Raw genomic sequence first — 24,983 nt, 5'->3', positions numbered from 1 at the left:
AGTTAAAACGGGAACGGCAAAAACAGGGTATTCGGTACAAATGTGTTTTAAGACAGTATGCGTTTTAAACGTTTAGATTTTCTAAATACGGGATAAAAAAAATGACAAAATATACACATAAATTAAAGAATTATTACATAATTAATGTCTGCATTCAAAGTTTTAAACAAACATTACATCCAATTATTCAGGTACTTTATTTATTATTCTTTCATTTATAAATTAATCTCTTATGCTTTTATTTAATATTAAGGCCTATTAATCTCTTTGAGCCAAGTATCACATGCTGCTTGTAATAGATGGGCATAACCATTGGAAGATTTGCAGCAAGGTTCACCATTAGTGAAAACGGATACTACGTGTAATAGATGTCACATGCTGCTTGTAACAGATGGGCTTGGAAACCATTAAACTCTTACAGATGCCGCTTGTAAAAGTGCACTCAAGAGAGCATTTTTAATCCCACATCGTTAGTGGGTGGACTTGAATAAAAATTGTAACTCTATAAAATAGAGTGCAAGTCTCAATACAAAGTAACCTTCAGCGTTTTCTGGGTTTTCGGCATCATTAGCGCTGAATCTATTGATGGTGAGAACCAACTCAGTTCCCATTAATTAAGTTTATTACAAAGCCCTTTTTTTTTAATTTAAAAAACGGCAGACGTGTTTTAATTGCGTTTAAAACTTTTTCTTCATCCGTTCACTTTTTTTGCTGACTCTTCGAGATCAGTTCGGCAGTTCGTGTTTTAAACGTCAAAAAATGGGCGGCGTTTTATTCGCGTTTTAACTAACAGAGGTTGATATTCATTGACCGTCTCAGTCATAATGAGAGGTCATATTTTCCGATATCATACAGAGGAAGTTGTCCTCCCCTATTTTTGGTGGATGAAATCCGATGTTAATGAGGGACTGTTTTCACCAACCTCATCTTGGATTATGATGACAGAGGAGACTTTATTTGGGACAAGTTAGTAATTTTGGGATCTTAGTTTGTATAGAAGAGTGAGGCTTTGGCCTTTAAGGAAGCATTATAATTTGTTTCTTCACTACATCGAAGTATTTTTATGTTGGAAGGTGATTGAACCATTCTTCTACTTTTTTATTTTCTCTACATAACCTAGCTGGAGAAAGTTATTCTATAATGTGTCCTCTATTTTCTCTCTGTCGCAAAACATAGCAAGTATAAAGTTTTTTAGGTTTCTTCTTTTTTTTTCCTTTCCCCCCTTTACAACTCTCTCTATTTTCCTTTCAATTTCCTCAATTTGTCCAACCAAAAGTAGCATAGATTTTGGTTGTTAAAACCTTGTAGTGTTTTCTCTTCTAGGTCTTACTTTACCTTCCCTGTTTTTATTTCAGTCGAGTAGGAATATTTGTACCAGTTCAAAGAAATTGTCTTAGAATCCAAGGTAAGAGATGGTTAAAGAAAACTTGAGTTAAGGTTGTTGGATTCAAGTACATTAGGATTGTGACCATAAGAAGCTACAATTGAACGTAGATTGCATTGTAGGATTAGATATAACTTGGACTAGTAACCATAGCATGTTAAAGGTTTGGTTTCATTTTGTTTTCTTGATTATGGTTTTGAAATAATGTTGGCATACTGAATCAGAGTTGGTTTCTCAATATTCTGAAACAGCTTTACCAAATTGCTAGTTGATAAGTCTGTTGTTGTACCCAAGGATTGAGATTTCGGTTTTGGACCTGGTTTCGGTCAGGCCCGAAACCGAGGCGTGCCGGATCTTGTTTCGAGGTTTTGACACTGGGTTTCAACCCTGGGCCTCCCTGGGTTGAAACCCAGGGTCGAAACTTGGGTTTCAACCAGGCCAGAAACTGAGATAACTTGGAGATTTCAGTCAGTTTTGACCGAGATTTAGTTCCATGGTCATACTTAGGAACAATTGAAATTTGCCATTTTCTTTATCCTTATGTAACTTGCTTTGGCTTAAATACTGCTGGAGAGGCTTTGGCCAAAATTCATACATTCTATTATTTCTCTTAAAATGATTTTAGGCTGGCTCTCAAGGCATTCACCGATCAGAAGAGGCGTTTCTTTCCCCATCTTGAAGAGGAACCATTAGGCCAAAATTCTGCTGGAGAATCTTTAGCTTTGAAGAAACACTGCGGTTCCCAGGCATCAGTAGCAGGTCTCAAAGAGGAGCTTAATGAGTACAAAACATTATCTGATGTTCTAATGCGCTTGGAAAAGGAGGTGCCTAATGTAAGAATTTTCACTTACCAACGCTTAGACTGGTTGAAAAGAGCTTCAGCATTGTTATCTTCAGCTAAAGAGAATTCAGTAGAATCATCCAAAGAGCATAATTTCAACAGTTCAAATAAATTAAGAACTGGGTCTCTAGGAGCTGTTGCTTCAGATCAGATTGCTGTTGTTGAGTTGGTGGTGCCTTGTGTTTTCAGAGCGATAGTATCATTGCATCCACCTGGTTCTATTGATCCTGATGCAGTAGCATTCTTTTCTCCTGATGAGGTAGTAATTCAACCAGATGTCAATATCTGTTTCTCAATGCTATGATTTATTTGACACATTTTGCCATTTATATGGTTCTCTATAGGTTGATAGTTTTCCATGATACCAATTAAGATGAACTAATTTTCTAGTTGATTGTTATTGGATCCACAAACGATAAGGAAATAGGATGAGCAGTGTTTCAGCTCGAATAATGTGAACCGTATGAAAACCGAAAGTCGTCCATTACTATTAGGAAGTTGAAGAATTGAAGCTGTGGAAAGTTACTACCCTGTCTTGTGAAGGACTCTTGTTCTTCAATCCTAGTGTACTATTAAAAGAAATACTACTCTAATATGGAGTCTTGGGGAGAATCCTAGTCCTACTAGGATATTGAAAGAGGTTTTCCTAATCCAATTGGGAAACGAATTTTCAATTTGGAATCAAATAAAAAGAGTTACTCAGAATCCTACTTCAACTACGAAAAGAGAGTTGAAATCCCCGTCTAATTTTGGAAGATCGAAGAATTCTGATTCAAATGGGAAGCTGAATTCCTGTCTTAGTTAGGAAACTGGAGTGATGCAGATAAATCACCAAGGTGAGCTTATTGTAGTGGAAATAAGCTTTGGGATGGGTTACATATGTGTTGGGCCTTAGGTCCAATGGGTTTCAATTGTATTTGGCCACTTAAATGGAGCTAAAATTCGGGTAGGAGGTAAATATGAGATTGGTTGTGAAGTTTTTTAGAAGATTAGTTTCTTTATTATTTTTTGTAAATTTTATCCTGGTTTTGGATTATTTTATTCCAAGCTGAGTTGGCTCTTCTTTTCTTATTGATTGTTACTGTATTAGGTTAGTTTGGAGCTTTCCAATTGTCTAGGCTGTCGCCTAGTGACGTGTAGGCATCCAGACGCCTTGGTCGCCTAGGAGGGCGCCTTGGTCGCTTTGATGGTGTCACCTTGTGTCCACGCCCCCTCCAATGCCTTGGGTCATCTAGACGCAATGACAACTATGGATGATGGAATATCTTATTTCCTATTCATTGGATGAAGTAAGCTCTTTCCTAAGCCAACCAGAAGCTTTTGGTGTAGCTATAAACACCTCTACTGGCCTGCAGGCCCTCATATCGATTGGAAGAAATATACTATTCAGTTTTTTTTTTTTTTTTAAAAAAAAAAAATTTGGTGCTGTGGATTCAATGGTGCTTACCTGGTGGATTCTGGGTGTACTTGGTGAATTGCTAGTGAATACTTAGGTGGATTCCTTAGTGGAAGAGTGGATTCTCTTCACATTGGTCGATTCTGAGCCTAGGATTTAGGTGGGATCTCTAGCCTGTTATCTATCCCTTTTTCTATCTATCCCTATTCTGAAATTGCAGGTCAGATCTATCTACGCACACATCCTGCGGCTGTACTGTCTTAATGCTATTTCAGTTCTGTTTTGCTCATCTGTTGCTGCTATGGATCTGCTGGAGTTGAACTCATTTTTCTTTTGTAGTTTCTGATTATTTTCTCTTTGAAATTCTGTTTTTTTAAGTTGATTGTCAGATCTGTTCTTACTCTTAGTTTCAAATTCTGCTGCTATGAATAAGAACTGTTCTGATCTGATATTCTGCACTCCGATACTTTTCGTAATTTCTGATTCTATTCTATCTGAATTTCTGGTTCTGCTAATCAATCTCTGCAACTCTGTTTGCTTTCAGTTTTCCTAGTGGCAGTGGATTTCTCAGAATCATAGTTCGAGAACTCGCGAGATCTCGCCGAGTTTCTCGGTTTTTCGAAATTCCGAGACGAGACTGCCTACGAGTCTCAAAATGTCAAGATCTTCGAGATCTTGGTTTGACATAGGAAAATGCCCATTTAGGTCCTTTATATGAGTGCCAGATCTTGAGATCTTGCTGTAAAATCTTGGTAGACAGACACATATCTATGCCAGGAACCAAGACAGACAAGACAGACACTTATTTATGCCTAATATCATTTAAACATTTACTTAAGATATTATTCATACATAAGCAAATACCCCCCTATTTGAATCCAATAAAAATAGTTAAAAAATAAAATTCCAAAAGGAAAAAAAGTCAACCCCCCAGTTCAAGAACAAAAACTGGATTTTCGGCAGTTGGTGCACTTTTCAATTTTCTAATGCTGGGTTTTTCTCAAATCTAAATATTCCATAAATCTTAATATGGTAAAACATTGCTAAAAACCAAAAGTGCGGTAAAATATTCATTTGTTTTGATGTCCAAAAATATATTTTCATTCAGAGTAATTTTGACAGCATTTGCGCACACCGAATTAAGTTTGATCGGTACATAACTCCTTCAATATAAATCAGATTAAAGCAACAAGTCCAAGATTGCTAAAATCTGATTTATATTGAAAGAGTTATGTACCGGTCAAACTTAATTGTGTCTTGCAAATCTTGTCAAAATCGCTTCGAATGAAAATAGTTTTGGACATCAAAACAAATGAATATTTTCTTGGACTTTTGGTTTTTAGCAATGTTTTACCATAATAAGATTTATGGAATTTTTAGATTTGAGAAAAACCCCAGCATTAGAAAGTTGAAAATTGCACCTACCGCCGAAAATCTAGTTTTTGTTCTTGAACTAGGGGGTTGATTTTTTTTCCTCTTGGAATTTGATTTTTTAACTATTTTTATTGGATTCAAATAGGGGGTATTTGCTTATTTATGAATAATATCTTAAGTAAAGCATTTACTTAAAATGATATTAGGCATAAATAAGTGTGTTTATCCTGTGTCTGTCCTGGTTTCTAGCATAAGTGTCTGTCTTGCTTTCCCACTAAGTGAAATTCCTATTTGGACTTTGTTTTTGCAAAATCTGATAGTGCCATTGTGTTTAAATGGCCTATAGGCTGAATACCAAGTTTCAGACCCAAACTAGGTCTAAAACCCTCAGAGATGAGGCTTCGAGTCGAGAAAAGAAAAGTGCACCAACTCGGAGAGTCCGAGATCTCGACTCGACTCGGTTTTTCAAGGGTCCGAGTTGGCATCGAGACCCGATGATGCAGCTCCAAGAAGGAAGAAGAAGAAGAAGAAACTCTGAACTTAGGGTTTGAATAGGGAGCCGTAGCCTAGGAGTTATATTTTCATACTTAGTTTATTTTTATGTTTTTTAGATTGAACCGGGTTGAAATTGGTTGCATCCAATTGGTTCAATGGGTCCAATGGGTTTAATTTAAGTGAAGAGCTCCTATTGGTTAATAGGTTCTTATATCCTATTGGCTAATGGGGAATCTTCTTTTAAATTAATTGTTTTAAGTTAGAGTCTTTTAATTTAAGTTAAGTAGGGGTAGTTAGGACATTTTAAGTTTTAAATTAGTCCAGTTAGATTTAAACCTCTCCCTTCCACGATTTTGTGAAGGAGAGGCCTTTAAGTTGTAATAGGATTTGGCCTTAGGCTTTTATTATAAATAAGAATATCGTGGGAGGCTCCCCCACAATAGATTTGAATTAAAAACACTGATTTCGTGGCTGGTTACTGCTGTGCTGCTCCTTGCTCTCAAGAGTTTATGCATCCTTGTGGTTCTATCAAGGTGGAAGGGTGGGTGGAATCCTGCGACTCTTTACGCCGGGACGGCTGGGAGGATCTTTCTTCGAAGGTGGCTTCATCCTTCAACCATTCAAACTGCTGTTAGAGGATTCGAGAGTGAGTTTGAATTTATTATTTTCTGTTTATCCTTTCTTCCCTTCCCCAATCAATTCCTTTTCTCTTCTGTCCTATTTTCATAAACCCTAGAAGACTCTAAACTCTGATTCAGATCTGCTCCTCCATTGGAATCTGATCAGATTTGGACCATAACTTCCCCTCATCACCATCTCCACTCGACCCTAGCTGCTGCCCATTCTGTCCATCCAAACCCTAAGATCCCTCTTCTCCATTGACCCTAAAAACCCTAATTTTCTGCTGGGACACATTCAGCCATCAGAAACCTTCCATATTGCAACCGAATCTTCCCCCTAGTCCCTCTAACAGTCGACCTTAACCCCTACCCCTAAATCCTACTTTAAACCATAATTTTTATTGTTTTTCCTCATTACAAAACCCGAAACCCTAACCCTAAATCTGCAGAATTTTGAAACCTAACCAAATCCAGATATTTTTATATCATAATGACCCTATAAACCCCATTCCCAAATTCCCATCCTAAACCCTAATTTTGCCCTAAAACAGCCCCTAATCAGCCCTAAACAGCAGGCTTACTCTAAGCTTGGTTATACTTGGTTCCTAGTGGGATTAATTCCTATTCTAGGACTACATTACCCGAGTTTTCGAACCTTGCTCAGAATACGGCTATAATGTTATCAGAATCTGTCCAAACTTTCTATTCTACCATCAGAATAGACCATTCAACTAGAAATTTCAGCTAATTTGGGTTACAGATTTTTCCTTTGATTGCTCTCATTTTTTTTCTGTTCAATCTGATTTACTGTTGGATTATTCTTGGCTCGAAGTTAGACTTCATTATGGAGCATAGTTGTCAAATGTTTTTGTATTTGTTATTTTATTTACTTAGATAATATTCATAAATAAGTAAATACCTCCTATTTTAATCCAATAAAAATAGTTAAAAAATAAAATTCCAAAAGAATAAAAAGTCAACCCCCCAAAGCTAGAACAAAATAGAGTGAGCTGTGCCTTCAACCATCTCACTTCACCAACCGAGTCCCTAGGGGGGCTTAAAAGAGCACCCTTGGGCGATCCAAATGAGCTTGGTCTCATTACAAATGGAGGTGGAATGAAAGTGTAATACCCTGATTTTGGACTAGGGGTAATTTGGTCTTTTTACCTAATGCAGGATTAGGGCAAGTTGAAGTGTAGGAACTTGGACTAGCTGGAGGTGCACACATGCATGCATGGTAAGTAGTGTGCCCTAGTGTAACACCCTCATTTTGAGTTTATTCCTTGCCTAAGTGTAGAATTAGAGTTTTACTTATAACATATATAATTTGATTTGGAAAATAATTCATAGTTAGTAACCTAACCTAGTGCTTAAACATTTAATTCAATTTGTTAGAGGTCTAAGGTTCTATTCTTTAGAGGTGCAATTAAATATTTTAGTTTTTAATAATTTTATAGGGCTTAGAATGGGCTTCCACGATTCTAACTTGGGAGGTCTTAGATTTTAACTAGGGAAGAATTATGGATTGATAAGGAAAGGTGAGGTGGCAATCTCTAATTGGCTAGAAACTCAAACTTGGAGAAAGAAAGTTTTCATAAAATAAAATCCCAACAAAAAAGGAATTTTAGCTAAAATTAAATTACCTAATCTGAAATTTTAATTTAAAAATTTCAAGTAAAGATTCCTTTTAAAATATTTTCATTGGAGGGCAAGTAAATAGATGTAGTTAGAGACAAAATTGGATTCTTCCCACTTTCTTTCTTGTTAGGATTAAATCCCCATAACTAAATCCCAATCCTCATTCCTTTTATCATAAATTTGAGAGAGAGAGAGAGAGAGAGAGAGGGAGAGAGGAAAATTCGTTGACTATTTAGAGGAAGAGAAGAAGAAGAAGAGATGAAGAAGAAGAAGGAAGGAAGGAGAAGAAGGAGATTCGGACTGTGCAGAACCAGCTACTTGACGTCCAATTTCGACCTTTTTCGGAGCCGAATTAGGAAAATCTTATTTCACGATAAAACGTAGCCTCATCTCTTATCTTCGCAACCCAAGTTGAATCAGCCCAAACGGAGATCGGAGCAGAGAGATATCGCTGATTTACTGAAGGTAGGTCATTCTGTCAAAAATCTGTGTTTCTCAAATCCGAGTTTAAGCAATACATTGATGTTGATTTCATCATTACCTTAATCATAGGACTCCATTAAAATGATTTTGAATTAGGAAGAGATATATCAACATCATTGAAGCATTGATTTGAGATCACTTATAGAAACCCTAGTCGCTTCACACAAGGTGGGTAGGGTAGATCTTCAGCCATTATACTTGATATTTTCCTTACATATAAAATCTGTTTTGAAACCTTGTTTTAAATCTGGAATTTAGTTTTAGATTGAGATTTATCATGCCAAAAACATATTTTATTCGTGCTTTTTATTGAATTAAATTGTTCACACATGATTGCTTGCAAGGAATGGTGATTTCCTTATGATTTAATTCACATATGTGTGAGCAGAATTTTAATAATGTCATGTTTATAGACTAATGAATCCAATGCCTATTTATTGATAGTATGATGAAGGTCTATAAATGATTCTTCATGATTATAACCTAATGCATGATATTTTTGGATGATGCATTTAAATCTGATTTTTTATTTGATTTACCAATTTATATTCTATTGGAATTGAAGATGCTTGATGACAACTTTGTGCGAAGATTTTGCCAAGTCTTCTCGATTTATGTATTACATTCTTTGGCATGATATGTTGATGAAATTTGATTTATTTCTAAGTTTTTTTTATTTTTTCTTTTACAACTCTTGACTAAACGTTTTAGTGTTTGGAATATAGGGAGTTGCAAACCCTAAGTTCTGGACTTGTTGTATAGCTTTATGTATAAGCATGGATGTTCTTTTCTGTTACCTTACCGACATGAGTTGAAGTGTTGGGGTAAGGATAAGTCGGCGGGTTTTTGAGCTACGAGCTTACCCTTATTGGAGCTATATGGACTACTAGAAAGAGGGAGATGATCAAAAACTCTCTAGGAGGGCTGGGGCAAGTTTGGTCACTAGTTTCTCCATTAGTTTCTTGATGTTGAGAGGGGACAATGGTGTTGTAGTTGATTATAGCTGGAATTCATACGCCGCTATCATGAAGGCTTTGACCAGTGTATGGTAACTAGCTCACACTAGTCCATTAGGGAGTGATGTGTTTGTTATTTTACGTTCTTTCGATATATCTTTCGTTGATTGTTGTCATATATACTTTTCATTACAGTAGTGGTGATAAGCAAATATGGTTATGATCATTTTGTTTTGTTTTTTCCCTTGATGTTGAGAGGGGACAGTGGTGTTGTAGTTGATTATAGCTGGAATACATACGCCGCTATCATGAAGGCTTTGACCAGTGTATGGTAACTAGCTCACACTAGTCCATTAGGGAGTTATTTTACGTTCTTTCGATATATCTTTCGTTGATTGTTGTCATATATACTTTTCATTACAGTAGTGGTGATAAGCAAATATGGTTATGATCATTTTGTTTTGTTTTTTTTTTTCGGATCCATATATACATATTATTGTATGTCTTTACATTTTGTATTATTTGTGCATGTTTTTCACACCTGCGTAGTTGTGGATTTACTTGCTAAGCTTTTTTCGAAGTTTACCCTCGCCACTTTTCAGATGAACAACTTTATGAATGCGAACCTAGATGTGAGGATGTACTAGAGGAGGAGGTCCAAGGGGACGAATCGTTTGGATTAGAAGAGAACAACTACTATTAGAAACTTTACACTTTCTTTCAATCTTAAAAGAACTTATTATTTGTTTGAGTTTAATTTAATTTTAGGGATTGTAACCTTTATTTAAGAATTTATAAGTTTAATTTGGAAGTTGTAATAGCTTAGTTTGACTACCTTACTTTAGTTGAAGTCTTAATCTATATATTTTAGACATGTGTTTGTGTTTTGGTTCTATTTCGGTTTATATCTCCTTGACATAAATGATCTTGTGGACCGTCAATGTCCCTAAACCGCTAGGGTGGTTTTTGGGGCGTTACAGAAAGAGAATCAAAACCAAGAGAAGAGAAGCTAGCAGTAACTCTGGTTCTGCCTTTCGAGGGCTTCAATTGAATTCTACATATTGGTTTGGGAATAGAACTCCAATGAATATGCTATGTGAAATATTTTACATGGTATAGCCTCTCTTGGAGCTCTCTAGGGTTCCAAACAAAGGTGTAGAGAACAAATGAGCTTGGTCGACTCTCAAACCAGCTCTGATACTAAGTTAGAAACTAGGTATGGATCGATTCTAACAAAGGAACAAGGATTAACAGCTAGGAGAAGAGAAGAAGGAGAAGAGGAAGAAGAAGAAGAGAGAAATTGTGATGAGAGAGAATGGACTCCTCTCACCTACTTTCTTCATTAACTACAATCTTGAAATTACATATGCCTCCCTGGGGAGGTAAAAGGAAAAAAAGAACAAAAGATAAAATTACAACTTAATATGACTTGTAACAAGCCAATGACAAAAGTACCCTTTACAATATAAACTCTTACAGGAACAACATATAAAAAATTTTGCTTGAACCAACGGCTGGATTGGTTGGAATTGTTAATGGAAGTCTGAGATCACAAGTGAACAGAAATTACTGTTGCAGAGACTAAAACTGAGAATTAGAGCTAGCAGAATATAGAGTGAGTAATAACTGAACTAAGTCAATAGGAATAGAAGTAATAATGGTAGAATCCAACATCCAAAAGTAAAGTTTCAGAATACCTTGGTTCACACACTCCTCATATAGCTTTCTGAAACTGAGAATAAGTGGTAGGAAAGAAAGGGGGAAGAAAAAGGGATTATGACTTGGTTTCACCCCTATGTCCTGTAGGAGGCTTCACCACCACCCAACCAAGGCTTCCCCACTTTGGATTTGCTGCTGAATCACCATAATAGCTGGCATCTCTGAGAGCACACACACAATGTTTATACCAAAACCGTGGGGCATGTTTCCCCCTACTTTTATTTATAAATTTTGAAGCATTAATACATATTTGGTAACTCTCCATGTGTAGGAGAGACTTGACTAAAGCAACTCAAAAATTAGTAATTCTTCTAGAAAAATAATCATCTACTCACTACCACATAAAAAGAGAACCAGAAATAGTAACTCCTAGAAACTATTGACTAACCACTAAGTAGCTAGCATAAAATTAGAAACTGGCCACAAATAGAAACTAAACTAAATCAACATCTTTTAGAAGATTTTCTAGCAAACTGGCCCCACCAAGTAGCAACCAAAATTGTCCAAAGCTGCCAATGCAGCAAGGTAGCACTACTCCCCATAGAGCCAGATAGTTCTGGTTTGAACCAGAACCAGTTTTGTGGGACACTTTGCCCTTCTTACTACTTAAGACCTGCATCAGAACCCCACCAATTCCACTATATATTCCCATTGACCATACTACACATTATTCCCATCATAACCTCACAAAAGTATTGAACAAAAACTTAGTGTTTAGTGGCTATGAAATCCTGACATCTGATTCATATTGTAGTTGCGTTATTGCTGTTAATACCTCAAGGTTCCATGGCGGGTGCCATTCAAGTAATGTGTTGTAAAGCCACAATGAATTAGGTTTGAAGCTTCTGGCTCTCTTCCTAATTGGTGGACTTTGCTAATTATTTTCATCTTATTCATTCCCCCCTTCTTTTTTCTGATCTATGATCACTGTAAATCTATTAATTTTTTGTCAGGGAGGAAGTTATATTCATTCAAGAGGGTTTTCGGTTTATCATGTATACAGACACATCTCGGTAAGAGCTGTTGTGGCTAACTTCGGGTTTCGTTGTTTCACTGGATACATTTTAACTTATATTTTCATTTGTGATGTTATTATAGGAACATGCTGTCAAGGCGTTGCAGTATTTTCTTGGCATTAAAGCTGATACAATACTATATCTTCTTTTGGTACTAGTGTGTGTGTGACAGGGCTTGATATGACCTAGTTTGGTTCCTGTTTTAAACGTCCTTTGCAAATTATGCCAAGAAATATTTAACCTTAACTTCTCTAATGCTTGCATGAATTTCCTCTGTAGGATTGGATCTGCAGTTATCAAACACTGTTTACGAAAGTTTGCAGGTATAGTTTTGATTTTGTGTTCTTGATTTGATTTACTGCTTCTGCGTTATGATTTCTGATGCTGTCTGTGTTGCAGTAAGTGTGGGCGGCTTTTGACTATGGATAGTGCATCAGCTTTACTGTTGCCTCCTGTTCATCGACCTTATTGGCACTCTTCTGCTACTAAAAGCTCATCAACCCCATTGTCCTTGTCAACTAGAGATCTCTCAACAGCATACCATATTGGGTGTTCCTCAGATGAAGTGTAGTCACTTCCATTGCTTATCATTATCATTAGCTCAGGTATGCCTGCAAGGCCTTATAGCTGAGTATAGAAAAAGACCCAAAATGGCATTTTCTTTTGAAACTGGTGCCATTAAACTGTTACTGCTTCTTTACTAGAAAAAATTTCGTCTTTGGTAGGGGTAGTGTCTTAGTGATCTACTACGTTCTAAATATTATTGGGGTTATTGTTTTGGATTTGCCGTTTTCTAGATATTGCACTTTGCATAGTTGTCACGGCGACCCAAGGCGGCCTCGGCATGCAGTATATGACTATGTAATATAAGCAGTGGTAATTTTATGTAATTATGCTTATGCAACATAGAAGCCATATCAATACAATATGATATAATTATGCCAGTAATGACCTAATATGAGAAAATCAATATTTAATAAACAAAGCATAGGATATAATATTAGCAAATTCATCAAAAAATAAATCAAAACAACAACAAAAAATTCAGCCTTATCCCAACTTAATGGGGTCGGCTACATGGATCCAAATAAAACAAAGTATGGGAAACATAGTTTTAACAAAAAAAAAAAAAGATGTGGAAAGAGATGAGAGAAAGATGGGTAATAAATAGAGAAATGAAAGATGAAACATAGTAAGAGGAACGAGGTATAGCCCAATTCGTCAGGAGAATCTCAGCTAAGTGGGGTCTGCGACATAGATCATTGACCTCTAGTAGGCTTTGTCTAAGGTCATACTTGGAACAAGCTCTAGCCTATGCATGTCCTTCCTCACCACTTCTCCTATGGTCATTTTAGGTCTGCCACTAGTTCTTTTAGCTCCTTCGATCAGAATCATATCACTCCTCCGTACTGGGGTGTCACTAGGCCTCCGTTGAATATGACCTTACCACCTTAAACGACTCTCTCATAGTTTGTCATCAATCAGGGTTACTCCCAAGTTTGATCAAATAAGTTCATTCCGTACTTTATCCATCCTTGTTTTTCGACATAGCCATCGTCACATCCTCATCTATGCTACACAAAGCTTATCAATATGACACTTCTTAACGGTCCAACATTCTGCCCCATACATCATGGCCGGACGAACAACAATCCTATATAATTTTCCTTTAAGCTTTAAAGGAAAACGCTGGTCACACAGCACTCTGGACGCACCTCTCCACTTCATCCATCCCACTTTAATTCTCTGTGAAACATCATCCTCTATGTCACCTTCTTTATTTATGATAGACCTTAGATATCTAAAACAGTCACTTTGCGATACCTCAATTTGCACCATATCAGTATCCATCATAGTGTGACTAAAATTACACATCATATATTCCGTCTTCGTTCTACTAATCTTAAGGCCTCTTGTTTTCAAGGTTGTTCTCCAAAGCTCTAACTTAGCGTTGATCCCTTCTTTTGTCTCATCTACTAAAACGATATCATCGACGAAAAGCATGCACCACGGGACCTCATCTTGAATGCTCTTGGTTAGTTCATCTATGATAAGCGCAAATAGATAAGGGCTTAAGGCAGATCCCTAGTGTAACCCAATCGTAATTGGAAATTGCTTGCCTTGCCCTCCCACAGATCTTACACTAGTTACCATGCTTTCATACATATCCTTAATTACCTACACATATATACTCGGCACCCTCTCTTCACTAGAGTATGGTGGATTAAATCTCTAGGGACTCGGTCATAGGCTTTTTCCAGGTCAATGTAGACCATATGGAGATCCTTCTTGCTATCTCTATACCTTTCCATGAGCCTCTTCAATAAGTAGATAGCCTCCCAGTTGTGGATCTACCTGGCATGAAGCCAAACTGGTTCACCGAGATAAGAGTCTCCCTTCTCAAACGGGCTTCAATAACCTTCTCTTAAAGTTTCATAGTATGACTTATTAGCTTTATACTTCTATAGTTATTGCTGCTCTGGATATCACCTTTATTTTTGTAAACTGGGACTACAATGCGTCTCCTTCAATCATTTGGCATCCTCTTAGTGTTCATAATTCTGTTAAAAGACTTGGTTAACCAATAAACCCCACTACTATCTAAGGCTTTCCACACTTCTATTGGAATCTCATCAGGGCCTAGAGTCTTGTCAGCTTTCATCTTTCTTAATGCTTCTTTAACTTCAGCCACGCTAACCTTTCTTACATAACTATGATGTGTGGTATCGTGTTGACTAGAGTACTCGATTGGGTCAATACTACTTGGTCCATCTCCATTAAGTAGGTTATAGATATACTTGTCCCATCTCTTCACAATGTTCTCATCCCTAACCAACACTCTTCCATCCTCACCCTTGATACGCTTCACTTGGTCGAAATCTCTACTTTTCCTTTCTCTCATCTTAGTTATCTTATATATAGATTTTTCCCCTTTTTGTGTTTAGGCTGATATAGAGATCCTCAAATTTCTTCCTCCTAGCCATTCCCATAATCTTCCTAGCTTCGTTTCTAGCCTCAAAGTACCTCTTTTTATCCTCCGTCTTTTTAGTTCTTTGTCATGTTTTAAAACAATCTTTCTTGGTCTTAATGGTTGCTTGGACTTCATCGTTCCACCACCAAGTTTCCCTAGGGGCTTGACGATTATCCTTTACTTCCCCAAGCACATCTTTGGCCACCTTCGTAATACAAGTCATCATCTCATTCCACAACACATAAATGTCTCCCTCACAATCCCATGTTCCTTCTTTTACTACCATATCAGTAAATGTCTTAAGGGACTCCCTTTTTAGTTTCCACCACCTTATCTTAGGATGCAAAGGTTCCCTCCTTCTACACTTTTGTATGCTAAGGCACAAATCCAAGATTGGGTAGTGAGGCACTCCCCAGGGATAACCTTACAATCCTTACTCATCAATCTGTCTGTCCTGCTAGTTAGGAAGAAATCTATTTGGTTCCGATGATTCCCACTTTTGTAGGCAACTAAGTGCTCCTCTCTTTTTTCAAAGAAAGTGTTCACAATGGGAAGATCATAGGCTACCGCAAAGTCTAGGATTGAGGTCCCCTCGACGTCCTCTCCCCAACCCCGAAACCACCATAGACACCTTCATAACCTCTATGATCGCTACCAACATGTCCGTTCAGATCAGCTTCAATAATAGTCAATTCTTCTTGGCCAAAGTTTTGCATTAAGTCATCCATGAGCTCCCAAAATTGACGTTTACTACTTTCATTCAATCCAATTTGGGGAGCGCAAACGATATTGACAATCTCCTTCTCCGACACCAGTTTGATGGATATAATCCTATCTCCCAATCTTTTGACCTCCACTGCATCCTTATTTAGATCTTTATCCACTATTATGCCCACTCCGTTCCTATTACTTTGATCTCCCGAATTCTAGAGTTTGAAGTCGTCCAACACCTTAGCTTTATTACCCTTCCATCTAGTCTCTTGGATACAAGCGATATTTATCCTTCGTCTCCTCATAACATCTACCAACTCCAGACTCTTGCTAGTTGAGGATCCAATATTTCAAGAAGCTAATCTTATCCTACGTTTCTGGGCTGCCAAATATCCTCTCACTTGCCCTTGAGAACTTATCACCATATTTGGGCGTCGACGCGGCGCGTCGCATACAGGGGACGCCCTACCCAAAAAGGATGAAAAGACATAAGGCAAGAAAAGGAAATCAGAAAACAACAAGATCCATGAAAAAGGTGATTGGCTGAAAAGTACAGTGCCGGCTGCCTACCTGACGCACCACAAAAAGAAAAAATAAAAGTAGAGCCTGGACCCAAGAAAGAGTCTGGATACCTAGGCAACGCCGACAACTATGGCACTCTTGAGTATTTTAAAAATTATTCAGATTCTAACCGAAAAGGGGGCCTCTTGGATACATAATTAGTCCAGAATGGCTTTCCTTAGTCGTCATTGTTGTGCCTTTGTGTGTATATGTTCGAATATATGTCTCACTAACATGAATCTTTTCATTACGTTACTAATCAAGACTTCACTTATACTAAAGGGACAAGTAGCACTGGTTGCTTCTTTAGTGTTTATGCCCTGAAACTGTTTTCATACTGGGAGATTTGAGGTTTTACATATTTTAGTTTGATCTGCGGTGTGATATCCTAGGTGGTATTTTGGATGCACAACCTATTACTTTCATAAGCATGTTTATTGTAATTTTTGGCTATTTGAGTCTCCATATGAATTTAATAGGTGGTTTGAAGCTGTGATTATTCCTCTTTCTTTTTTCTTGAACGGGTTTGTGAAAGTTACTACCTGATTAATAATTATTGCATATGCCTATGCCTAGAGTAAATATATTTATGTTCTATAATAATTACTTTTACTATGTTCTCGAACTTGTGCAACAAAATTTTATTTTCTTTCCTCTTTTCTATTTTTATTTGAAATGTGAAAAATTTTAATTGTTCTATGTTTATAAGTTGTACCACAGGTTAAGGATACAACAGGTTAAGTTATATTTTGTGTTATTGGTTTCTTTTAGGGGGTTTATGTGTAATTATGCATAAACCCATCCTTTTCTAATATTGGTCTCGATCATAGTACTATATCTTGCGATATATTGGTATCTCGGGCCTACCGAGATATCCGAAATATCCAAAATTTGGCGAAATTTCGCTGAAATATTGCATTTTTTCTGCAATATTTCGGGAGTCCATCTCGGTGGGTGTTTGGCTATATCTAGGCCTGATACTTCATGGACACCCTTATTTAAGTTAAATAAACACATTTAAACCTTCATATTGCAAAAAAAATGAACTCAAAGTGGTGTTTTGGGTTTGCACCCTAGATTGACTGTATAAGGTCGGACCCTGTTGTATAAAATAGGTAAATACATATTGTTTAAGTACTAAAAGACATAATAAGAAATTTAAACAAAGTAATGAAACAAAAATAAAGTCAAATGTAGCCTTTAGTTTAAACTTTAAAGTTTAAACTCATAAAGTCATAAGTGCATAAGTCATAACTCATAAACTTCATAATAGTCAATAGTTCAATACTCAATACACAAAGAATTTCTACGAAATTTACCGAAATATACCGAAATTTACCGAAATATACTACTCAATACACACTGTTTCTACGAAATATACCGAGATATACCGAAATATACCGTCGCCGAAATTTGAGCTTTTTTCATTTCGGAAGCCCATCTCGTCTCGGTAGTGTCGAAATTACTGAAATTTTGGCGATATTTCGCGAAATTTTGTACCATGGTCTCGATTAGTGATACAGTCACTACAACCATGACCCTCCGTTGTTGTTCTACCTTCCTGTTTTGAGAGTTTTCCAAGGGATTTCTCTCTGGTTTGCAGCAACCTATGCTGCCTTGTGTTCCATGAAACTCTAGTTGATACAACATTAAAATTGGGGTTCCTTGGGCCGCTTGTTACTATCGTGGAGTATTGCTGATATGCCTACTCTGTGGATGTATTGGTTTATTACATTTATTGATAACTGCACTCATCTCACATTGGTCTACCTCTTGCACAATAAATCTGATGTCTTTTCTTGCTTCCAGTCTTTCCATGCCATGCTTTGCACCCAATTTAATGCGACCATTCAAGTTCTTAGGAGTGATGATGGTACTGAATATATTGATGGTAACTTTCAACAGTATCTCCTTTCCCATGGAATTCTTTCCCAGACTTCTTGTGTTTGGATCCCAGAACAGAATGGCATCCTTGAATGGAAAAACCATCACCTTCTGGATGTGACCCGTGCCTTAATTTTCACTACTGGTGTCCCTAAAACCTATTGGGGTGATGCTGTCCTTACTGCTGCATACCTCATTAATAGGGTTTCCTATAGTGTCCTTAATTTTAAGACCCCTATTTCTTTCCTCCCGGATTCCACCATTGCTTTCTCTCTTCTTCCTGGGTGTGTTTGTTTCGTCCATAATTCTTCTCCCTCTCGTTCCAAATTGGATTCGAGTGCTATTTGGTGCATTTTTCTAGATGTCAACTTTCATGAGTCCGAACCATATTTCACGATACCTCTTCAGGGGGAGTCTTGAGGAAGAGCTGCAGTTACCCCCTCTAGTAATTGGTAGTCTACCTGTTTCTGTTCAGGGGAAGACATCGGTTCCACCACCACATCCTACTGTTACAGACTTGATAACTTACGCTCAGACCAGATCCAAGCATAAGGATACCATGGACAATCATCAACCATTACCCATTGTGGCGCCTCCACCAGATATGTCCTCACCATCAGGTAACATCTCTCCTTTTATTGACTTTGTGCCTGTTTTGCTAATGCTCCTGATGAACGCCCCATTGCCCTTAGAAAAGGGGTTCGTTCATGTACCCAACATCCCATTAACCACTTTGTTTCTTATGAGTCCTTATCACCCTCCTATCGGGCTTTTGTTTCCTCTCTGTCTTATGTGTCAATTCCACAGGATTGGAAGGAAGCCATCAAAGATTCAAGGTGGAAGGCTGCCATGATAGAAGAAATGCAGGCCTTGGATAAAAATGGTACCTGGGAACTTACTCCTTGCCCTGCAGGGATGAAATTAGTTGGCTGCAAGTTCGTATTCATAGTCAAGCAAAAGGCTGATGACATTGTTGAGAGATACAAGGCACGTCTGGTTGCAAAGGGCTTCACCCAAACTTATGGGATCTACTATCAAAAAACCTTCACTATTGTAGCAAAGATGAATATAGTAAGAACGTTACTGTCTTGTGCTGCCAATTTGGGTTGGAATCTTCAACAATTGGATGTTAAGAACGCCTTCCTGAATGCAGACCTTGAAGAAGTTTACATCGATCCACCTCCTGGTTTCTCATTCCCATCAGTTGCTGGTCATGTCTGCAAGTTAAAGAAATCCTTATATGGTCTCAAGCAGTCTCCAAAGGCTTGGTTTGGTTGATTTCTGAAAGCAATGCAGAAGTTTGGATATCGACAGAGTCAGGCCGATCATACCTTGTTTGTGAATAGAGATGGAACCTGGATCACCGCCCTCATTGTGTATGTTGATGATATAGTGATTACTGGGAACAGTAATGATGAAATTTCCCATTTAAAATCATTACTTGCAAGGGAGTTTGAAATTAAAGATTTGGGATACATTCGGTATTTTCTTGGGATTGAAGTTGCAAGGTCAAATAAGAGCTTTTTCATCTCCCAACGGAAATGTCTTAGATCTTCTCCAAGATACTGGCATGTTAGGATGTAAGCCTGTAGATTCCCCTATTGAAGTCAATCATTAGTTGTGCAGTGATATGGGTGAGCCTGTTGACTGAGACCAGTGCCAAAGACATGTTGGCCGATTGATCTACTTGTCCCATACTAGGCCTGATATTACCTATGCTGTGAGCATCATCAATTACTTCCTTCATGATCCCAGGACATCTCACCTAGAGAGTGAATTGTATACTGAGATATTTAAAGTCTGCCCCTGAGAAGGGAATCCTCTTTTCTAATAATGACTAACCTTCGACTGGAAATATTTATTGATGCTGATTGGGTTGGATCCATTGATGATAGGTGATCCACCTCTGGTTATTGTTCCTTCCTTGGTGGAAATCTTGTCACATGGCGTAGCAAGAAACAGTCAGTCGTCTCTCGTTCCAGTGTAGAAGCCGAATTCCGTGCCATGGCACAGGTAATTTGTGAACTTATGAGGCTTAAGGGAATTTTGAGTTGTTTGGGAATCGTTGTTGAAGATCCTATGTGCCATTACTGTGACAACAAGGCTATCATCAGTATTGCGCCTAATCCTATCCAACATGACCGCACCAAACATGTGGAGATCGATAGACACTTAATCAAAGAAAAGCTTGAAGAAGAAGTGATCTATATTCCTTTTGTTAGTTCTGATAATCAATTAGCAAATGTATTCACCAAGGGCCTGAATTGTAAGGTGTTCCACCCACTGGTCTCCAAGTTGGGCATGTTTATTATATTTGCACCAACTTGAGGAGGAGTGTTGAGAACCGTGGGATTGAAATATTTTCTCTGTCTTTAGGTTTCTTTAGGGTTTTGTTATTTTTTCCTTTTTACTATTTTGTCCTTGGGTTGTAACTGAATATAAATAAATTGGACCTTTGTCATTAAAGACAAGTCACATCATTCTCATTCTTTGATTCTGAACTCTTTTACTACTGGTTATTATACCTTTGTGGGTGGTAATTTGGTCACTTGGAAAGCGAGAAACAAACTATTGTTGCTCGATCGAGTGCTGAGGCTGAATATCAGGCAATGGCACATACTACAACTGAGTTGATGTGGGTAAAATCATTGCTCCAGGAGTTGGGATTTCCTATCTCTCAACTTATGAAGATGTTTTGTGGTAATCAAATCGCTATTTATATTGCAAGTAATCCAGTGTTTCATGAGAGTACAAGCACATTGAGGTTGATTGTCACTTTGTTCGGATGCCTTTATGAGGAAGCTGATTTCTTCTCCATTTGTGTCCACTGCCAATCAGCTTGGTGATATGTTTACTAAGCCGCTGTTTGGACATGCTTTTCGTAGGAGTTGTTCCAAACTTGGTCTAGGTGATTTGTATGCTCCAACTTGAGAGGGAGTGTTGAAGTGTATCAAGCACAAAGGAAGAAAGGTATTCTCAATTAGAATATTTCATTATTCTTATAGAGATTCCCCCCTTTTGTTTCTCTTATATTTTGGTTTTAGTTTAGGTTCCTTAGTCCTAGTTCTAATTCATGTTTTGTTTCTATTTTTCTTTTGTAACTAGGATTCCTAATATGGTTAGGAATCCCCCCTTTTTGGGTGTAATCTATTTCATATAAATACAAACAATTTGAGGGAGACACTGAAGTTCAATGCTCATGGGCAGCTCTCCTTTCTTCTCTCGGTTCTGGTTTTCTAATAGTGTTTTTTGTTAGTCTTGTATTGCTTATTATATTGCTCAATTTGTTTTGTTTTACATGTTCATTTCTTTGCAATTTTGTTTTGCCTTTATCTACAAATATTGTCCTTAAAACTTATTAAGAAGCGATCTTATCCTCATTGGGAATCGGTTGTGGATGTGGAAATGGATGCATTGTGTAGTCGTCAGACATGGATCCTGACTAATTTACTTCTAGGTAAGGGACCTTGTGAATTGTCGTTGGCTGTGTACCATTAAGTATATAACCTTGATGGCTCTGTTGAATGTCTGAAAGCTCACTTGGTTGCTAAAGATTACACTCCGACTTATGGTGTCAATTACTTTGAGACTTTATCCTCAAAGTATGTTGCTTAGGGGGAGAATGCACAAAAAGTCTGCCGGCTTCGTAAGGAAATCTATGGTTAAAGTAGTTACCACAAGTTTGGTTTGATAAGTTGAGTTGTATCTGGTTATGTATTGTCACAGTGCTACTATGGTCACATTTATTTGTCGTCAAGGTTCCAAGGTTATATTGGTCTTCTATGTTGAGGATATCATTGTTTCTGGTAATGACCCTTTTGGTATAGAGGGTGTCAAAATCTATTTACAATAACATTTTCAGATGAAAGATTTGGTGGTCCTCAAGTATTTTCTGGGAATTGGGGTTGTTCGTAGTAGGAAAGGTATTAGTTTGTCTCAGAAGAAATATGTCAGTGATCTTTTGAATGAGACTGAAATGTTAGGTTGCAAGCTTATTGACACACCTATGGATCCCCATAAAAAACTTGGGACTTGTGATGACAAGGAATTTATGTACAAACATCAATATCGACAATTGGTTTGTAAACTTATATATCTTATTGTAAACAAACCCGATATTTCATTTTCTATTGGCGTTATTAATTAGTTTATGGAGAAAGCTAGCCAAACTCATTGGGAGGCTGTGTCACATCCTCAGGTATCTTAAGGATGCTCCAAGGAAAGGACTAATGTATAGATGCCATGGTCATGATGATATTATTGCTTATTCTGATGCTAACTGGGCTAGTGTTGATGGTGATCAGAGATCAACCACATGGTGTTGTACGTTTGGTGGAGGTAATCTTGTTATGTGGAGTAGAAACAACCTACAGTAGCCCGTTCTAGAGTTGAGTCTGAGTACAGGGCCATGGCATGGACTGCAGCTGAGTTGATGTAATTGAAATTTCTTGTCTAGGAACGTGGGTCTAGTTAACAAGCCTATGGCGATGTATTGTGATAATCAAGTTGCTCTCTATATTGCTAGTAATCCAGTCTTTCATGAGCGAACCTAACTTATTAAAGTTTACTGTCATTTTGTGCGAGATGTTGTGATTCAGAAGTTGATTTCTACTCTCTTGGTTAGATCTTCTGTTCAGCTTGGTGATATGTTTACTATAGCCTTGTTTTGAAATGCCTTTTTTGAAGGGTGTTCCAAATTGGGCATGAGTGATGTTTGTGGTCCAGCTTAAGGGGGAGAGTCGATAAGTTGTACCACAAGACAAGGGTAAAACATGTTAAGCTATATTTTGTGTTGTTGGTTCTTGTTAGGGGGTTTACGTGTATTTATGCATAGACCTATCCTGTAATATTGCTTTAGTTACGTTACAAATAAGAATATTGGTCTTAGTTAGTAATACAATCACCACAACGACAACCGTGACCCTCCGTTGTTCTCTACTCTTTTTTTCTTTTCTACCTTGCGCAGGTGCTGTTTCCTTGGTTATTTTTTCCTGCTATTGTTTACATTTTAAATTCTTGTAGTTTTACCTTCTTCTTCTGTCTTTGAGCCTCCAGTGGCAAAAAGAGAAATTATGGGTGGCAGCTATGGGGGCTGTGCTAGGGGGTCTTGGGCTGTATGCCATGCACAACCTGCTTTTTAAGTAAATAGGCAGGGGTAGGCATGTCCATCCCAGTTTAATTAAGAGATTAATATATCAAAATATGAAGACCCTAGAGTGTTTTTGCATATGAGAGGTAATTTGCACTTTGGCATAGTGGGGAAGTTTTTCCCTTTAAAGAATATATAGGAAGGGTGATGATGCATGAGGCCTTAAAGTGATTGTGGTGTTAAGAAAAGGATAAAATGAATTTAGTTGTCCTATTTTTAAAAATTAGCAAAAGAAACTGAACCTAATTCTAAATTATTAGTAAAAGAAAATAAAATTCAAACAAATATGCCCTTCACTAGCTGTTCTCCATCACTTTTTGCCTGCTTTTGTTTCAGTGATAACCCCCCAGTTCTCTCTCTCTCTCTCTCTCTCTCTCTCTCATGCGCGACGTGTGTGCTCAATCCGCTCATGCAAAAGACAAAAACACAAGACACCCCTTTTTTAATTTTGTGTAGGTACTGTACGAGGTAGTTTTCGTTATTTTTTATAGAATAAACATGTTAAGTACTCTGTCTTTGTGAAGCCTTTTTTGTACAAAACAGAAGGAATTTTTGTTTACCTTCTTTTTAAATATTCTAAGAACTTATGTATCTTTTTTTTGGGCTTTGTGGGATGAGGAGTGAAAACGATGCCTAATGCATTTAAATTTTTGTTCTTTCGGTAAAATGCCTAATGCATTTAATAGAATTATCAAATTATCTTTCCCTGACAACTCCATCTTATGAGAGTCTTGTTTATGCATTAATAATAGGACAGTTTTCCTCCACCCATAGAAGACGGTTCACCCACCATCCCAGGGTTTTTATATGTTCCAAAATACCCTCCCGATACCCATTCCTGCTCTCTCCTGCCCTTCGGTGAATGGGATTCCATTCGCCAAGGGTGGAGGGCAACTCAGTCCTTTATAATATATCCTTTTATGCTGTGAACAACTTATCTCATGATCAATATATCTATCTGATATGTATTTTTCAGTATGAAAAAAAAAAGGGAAAGATCTGTCCGACATTTTGTACTTCTCACATTTGCATGTTACCATTCCCTTGCAAGATTTATCATTCTGCTGCTCTTTTTTAATTTAATGATATTTCACCATACGCCAATTATGTCAAAATTTTCTTTTATGTTACAGGCTTCACATTAAGAATACAAGAGAATTTGATATCAGGAGCACTGTAAGATCAATCCGTTCTTTCCAAGGATGATTTCTACCATCATTGTAATTTGATTCAGAATTGAGAAGGCCTAAAATCAATTAAAATTCCTCATGATAGATTTAACAAATCTAGGTTATAAATGGTGCTATACAGGTATGTTTTACATTTGTTAGAGCCTAGGTTATGTTTAGTAGTTAGATATTCAAATACAGTGACTCCCCTCCCTTTTTTACTCAACCTCCTCACGTCGGGTTAAAAAAAAAGAGAGGGGGGAGGGGGGCAGGGAGGGAGGGCACTTGACTGATTGTATTTGTACATATCAGATACTACTGGATTTTTTTTTTCAGAGTATTGTTTCTTTCCATTTTTTTTTAGATTACAATACTTTAGATATTCAAGTTTTAGGTACCATCTCAATTTTAAATGGATTCGGTTGACTGTTTAGTCTCAACTGGAGGCACAGTGGATAAATCTTTGTATGATCATAGCTCGCATATCTTTAAAAACCAAAAAAATATAAACTCTGCTTGTGATGTTATTAATATGTTAATAGATATTACTACTACTTATTTTAAAATTATTGATAACAAAATCAATAAACTAGATTCCGATATTAAAACCATTGGA

General features: G+C 37.3%; 1 protein-coding gene across 2 annotated transcripts in view; it reads left to right on the top strand.

Annotated features, from left to right (window-relative positions):
• The window catches only part of LOC122652334 (mediator of RNA polymerase II transcription subunit 27-like), a 48,921-nt gene extending 24,332 nt beyond the window's left edge, over positions 1-24,589 (top strand). The window contains exons 3-8 of one of the 2 annotated variants that reach the window (XM_043846044.1): positions 2,010-2,484; positions 11,860-11,919; positions 12,005-12,073; positions 12,202-12,245; positions 12,322-12,527; positions 24,332-24,589. In XM_043846044.1, coding sequence (XP_043701979.1) covers positions 2,010-2,484; positions 11,860-11,919; positions 12,005-12,073; positions 12,202-12,245; positions 12,322-12,493 — 820 coding nt within the window. In that variant the 3' untranslated portion in view covers positions 12,494-12,527; positions 24,332-24,589. Of the gene's footprint in view, positions 1-2,009; positions 2,485-11,859; positions 11,920-12,004; positions 12,074-12,201; positions 12,246-12,321; positions 12,528-12,719; positions 12,762-24,331 lie in introns of those variants that run through there. The other variant, XM_043846045.1, reaches the window with a different exon arrangement.
• Positions 24,590-24,983: the final 394 nt, after the last annotated feature.

This window comes from Telopea speciosissima, chromosome 2, assembly GCF_018873765.1.
Source record: "Telopea speciosissima isolate NSW1024214 ecotype Mountain lineage chromosome 2, Tspe_v1, whole genome shotgun sequence".
Lineage (NCBI taxonomy): Eukaryota > Viridiplantae > Streptophyta > Magnoliopsida > Proteales > Proteaceae > Telopea > Telopea speciosissima.
Note: the sequence above shows the minus strand (reverse complement) of the source record. Positions and strands in the feature narration are given on the sequence as shown.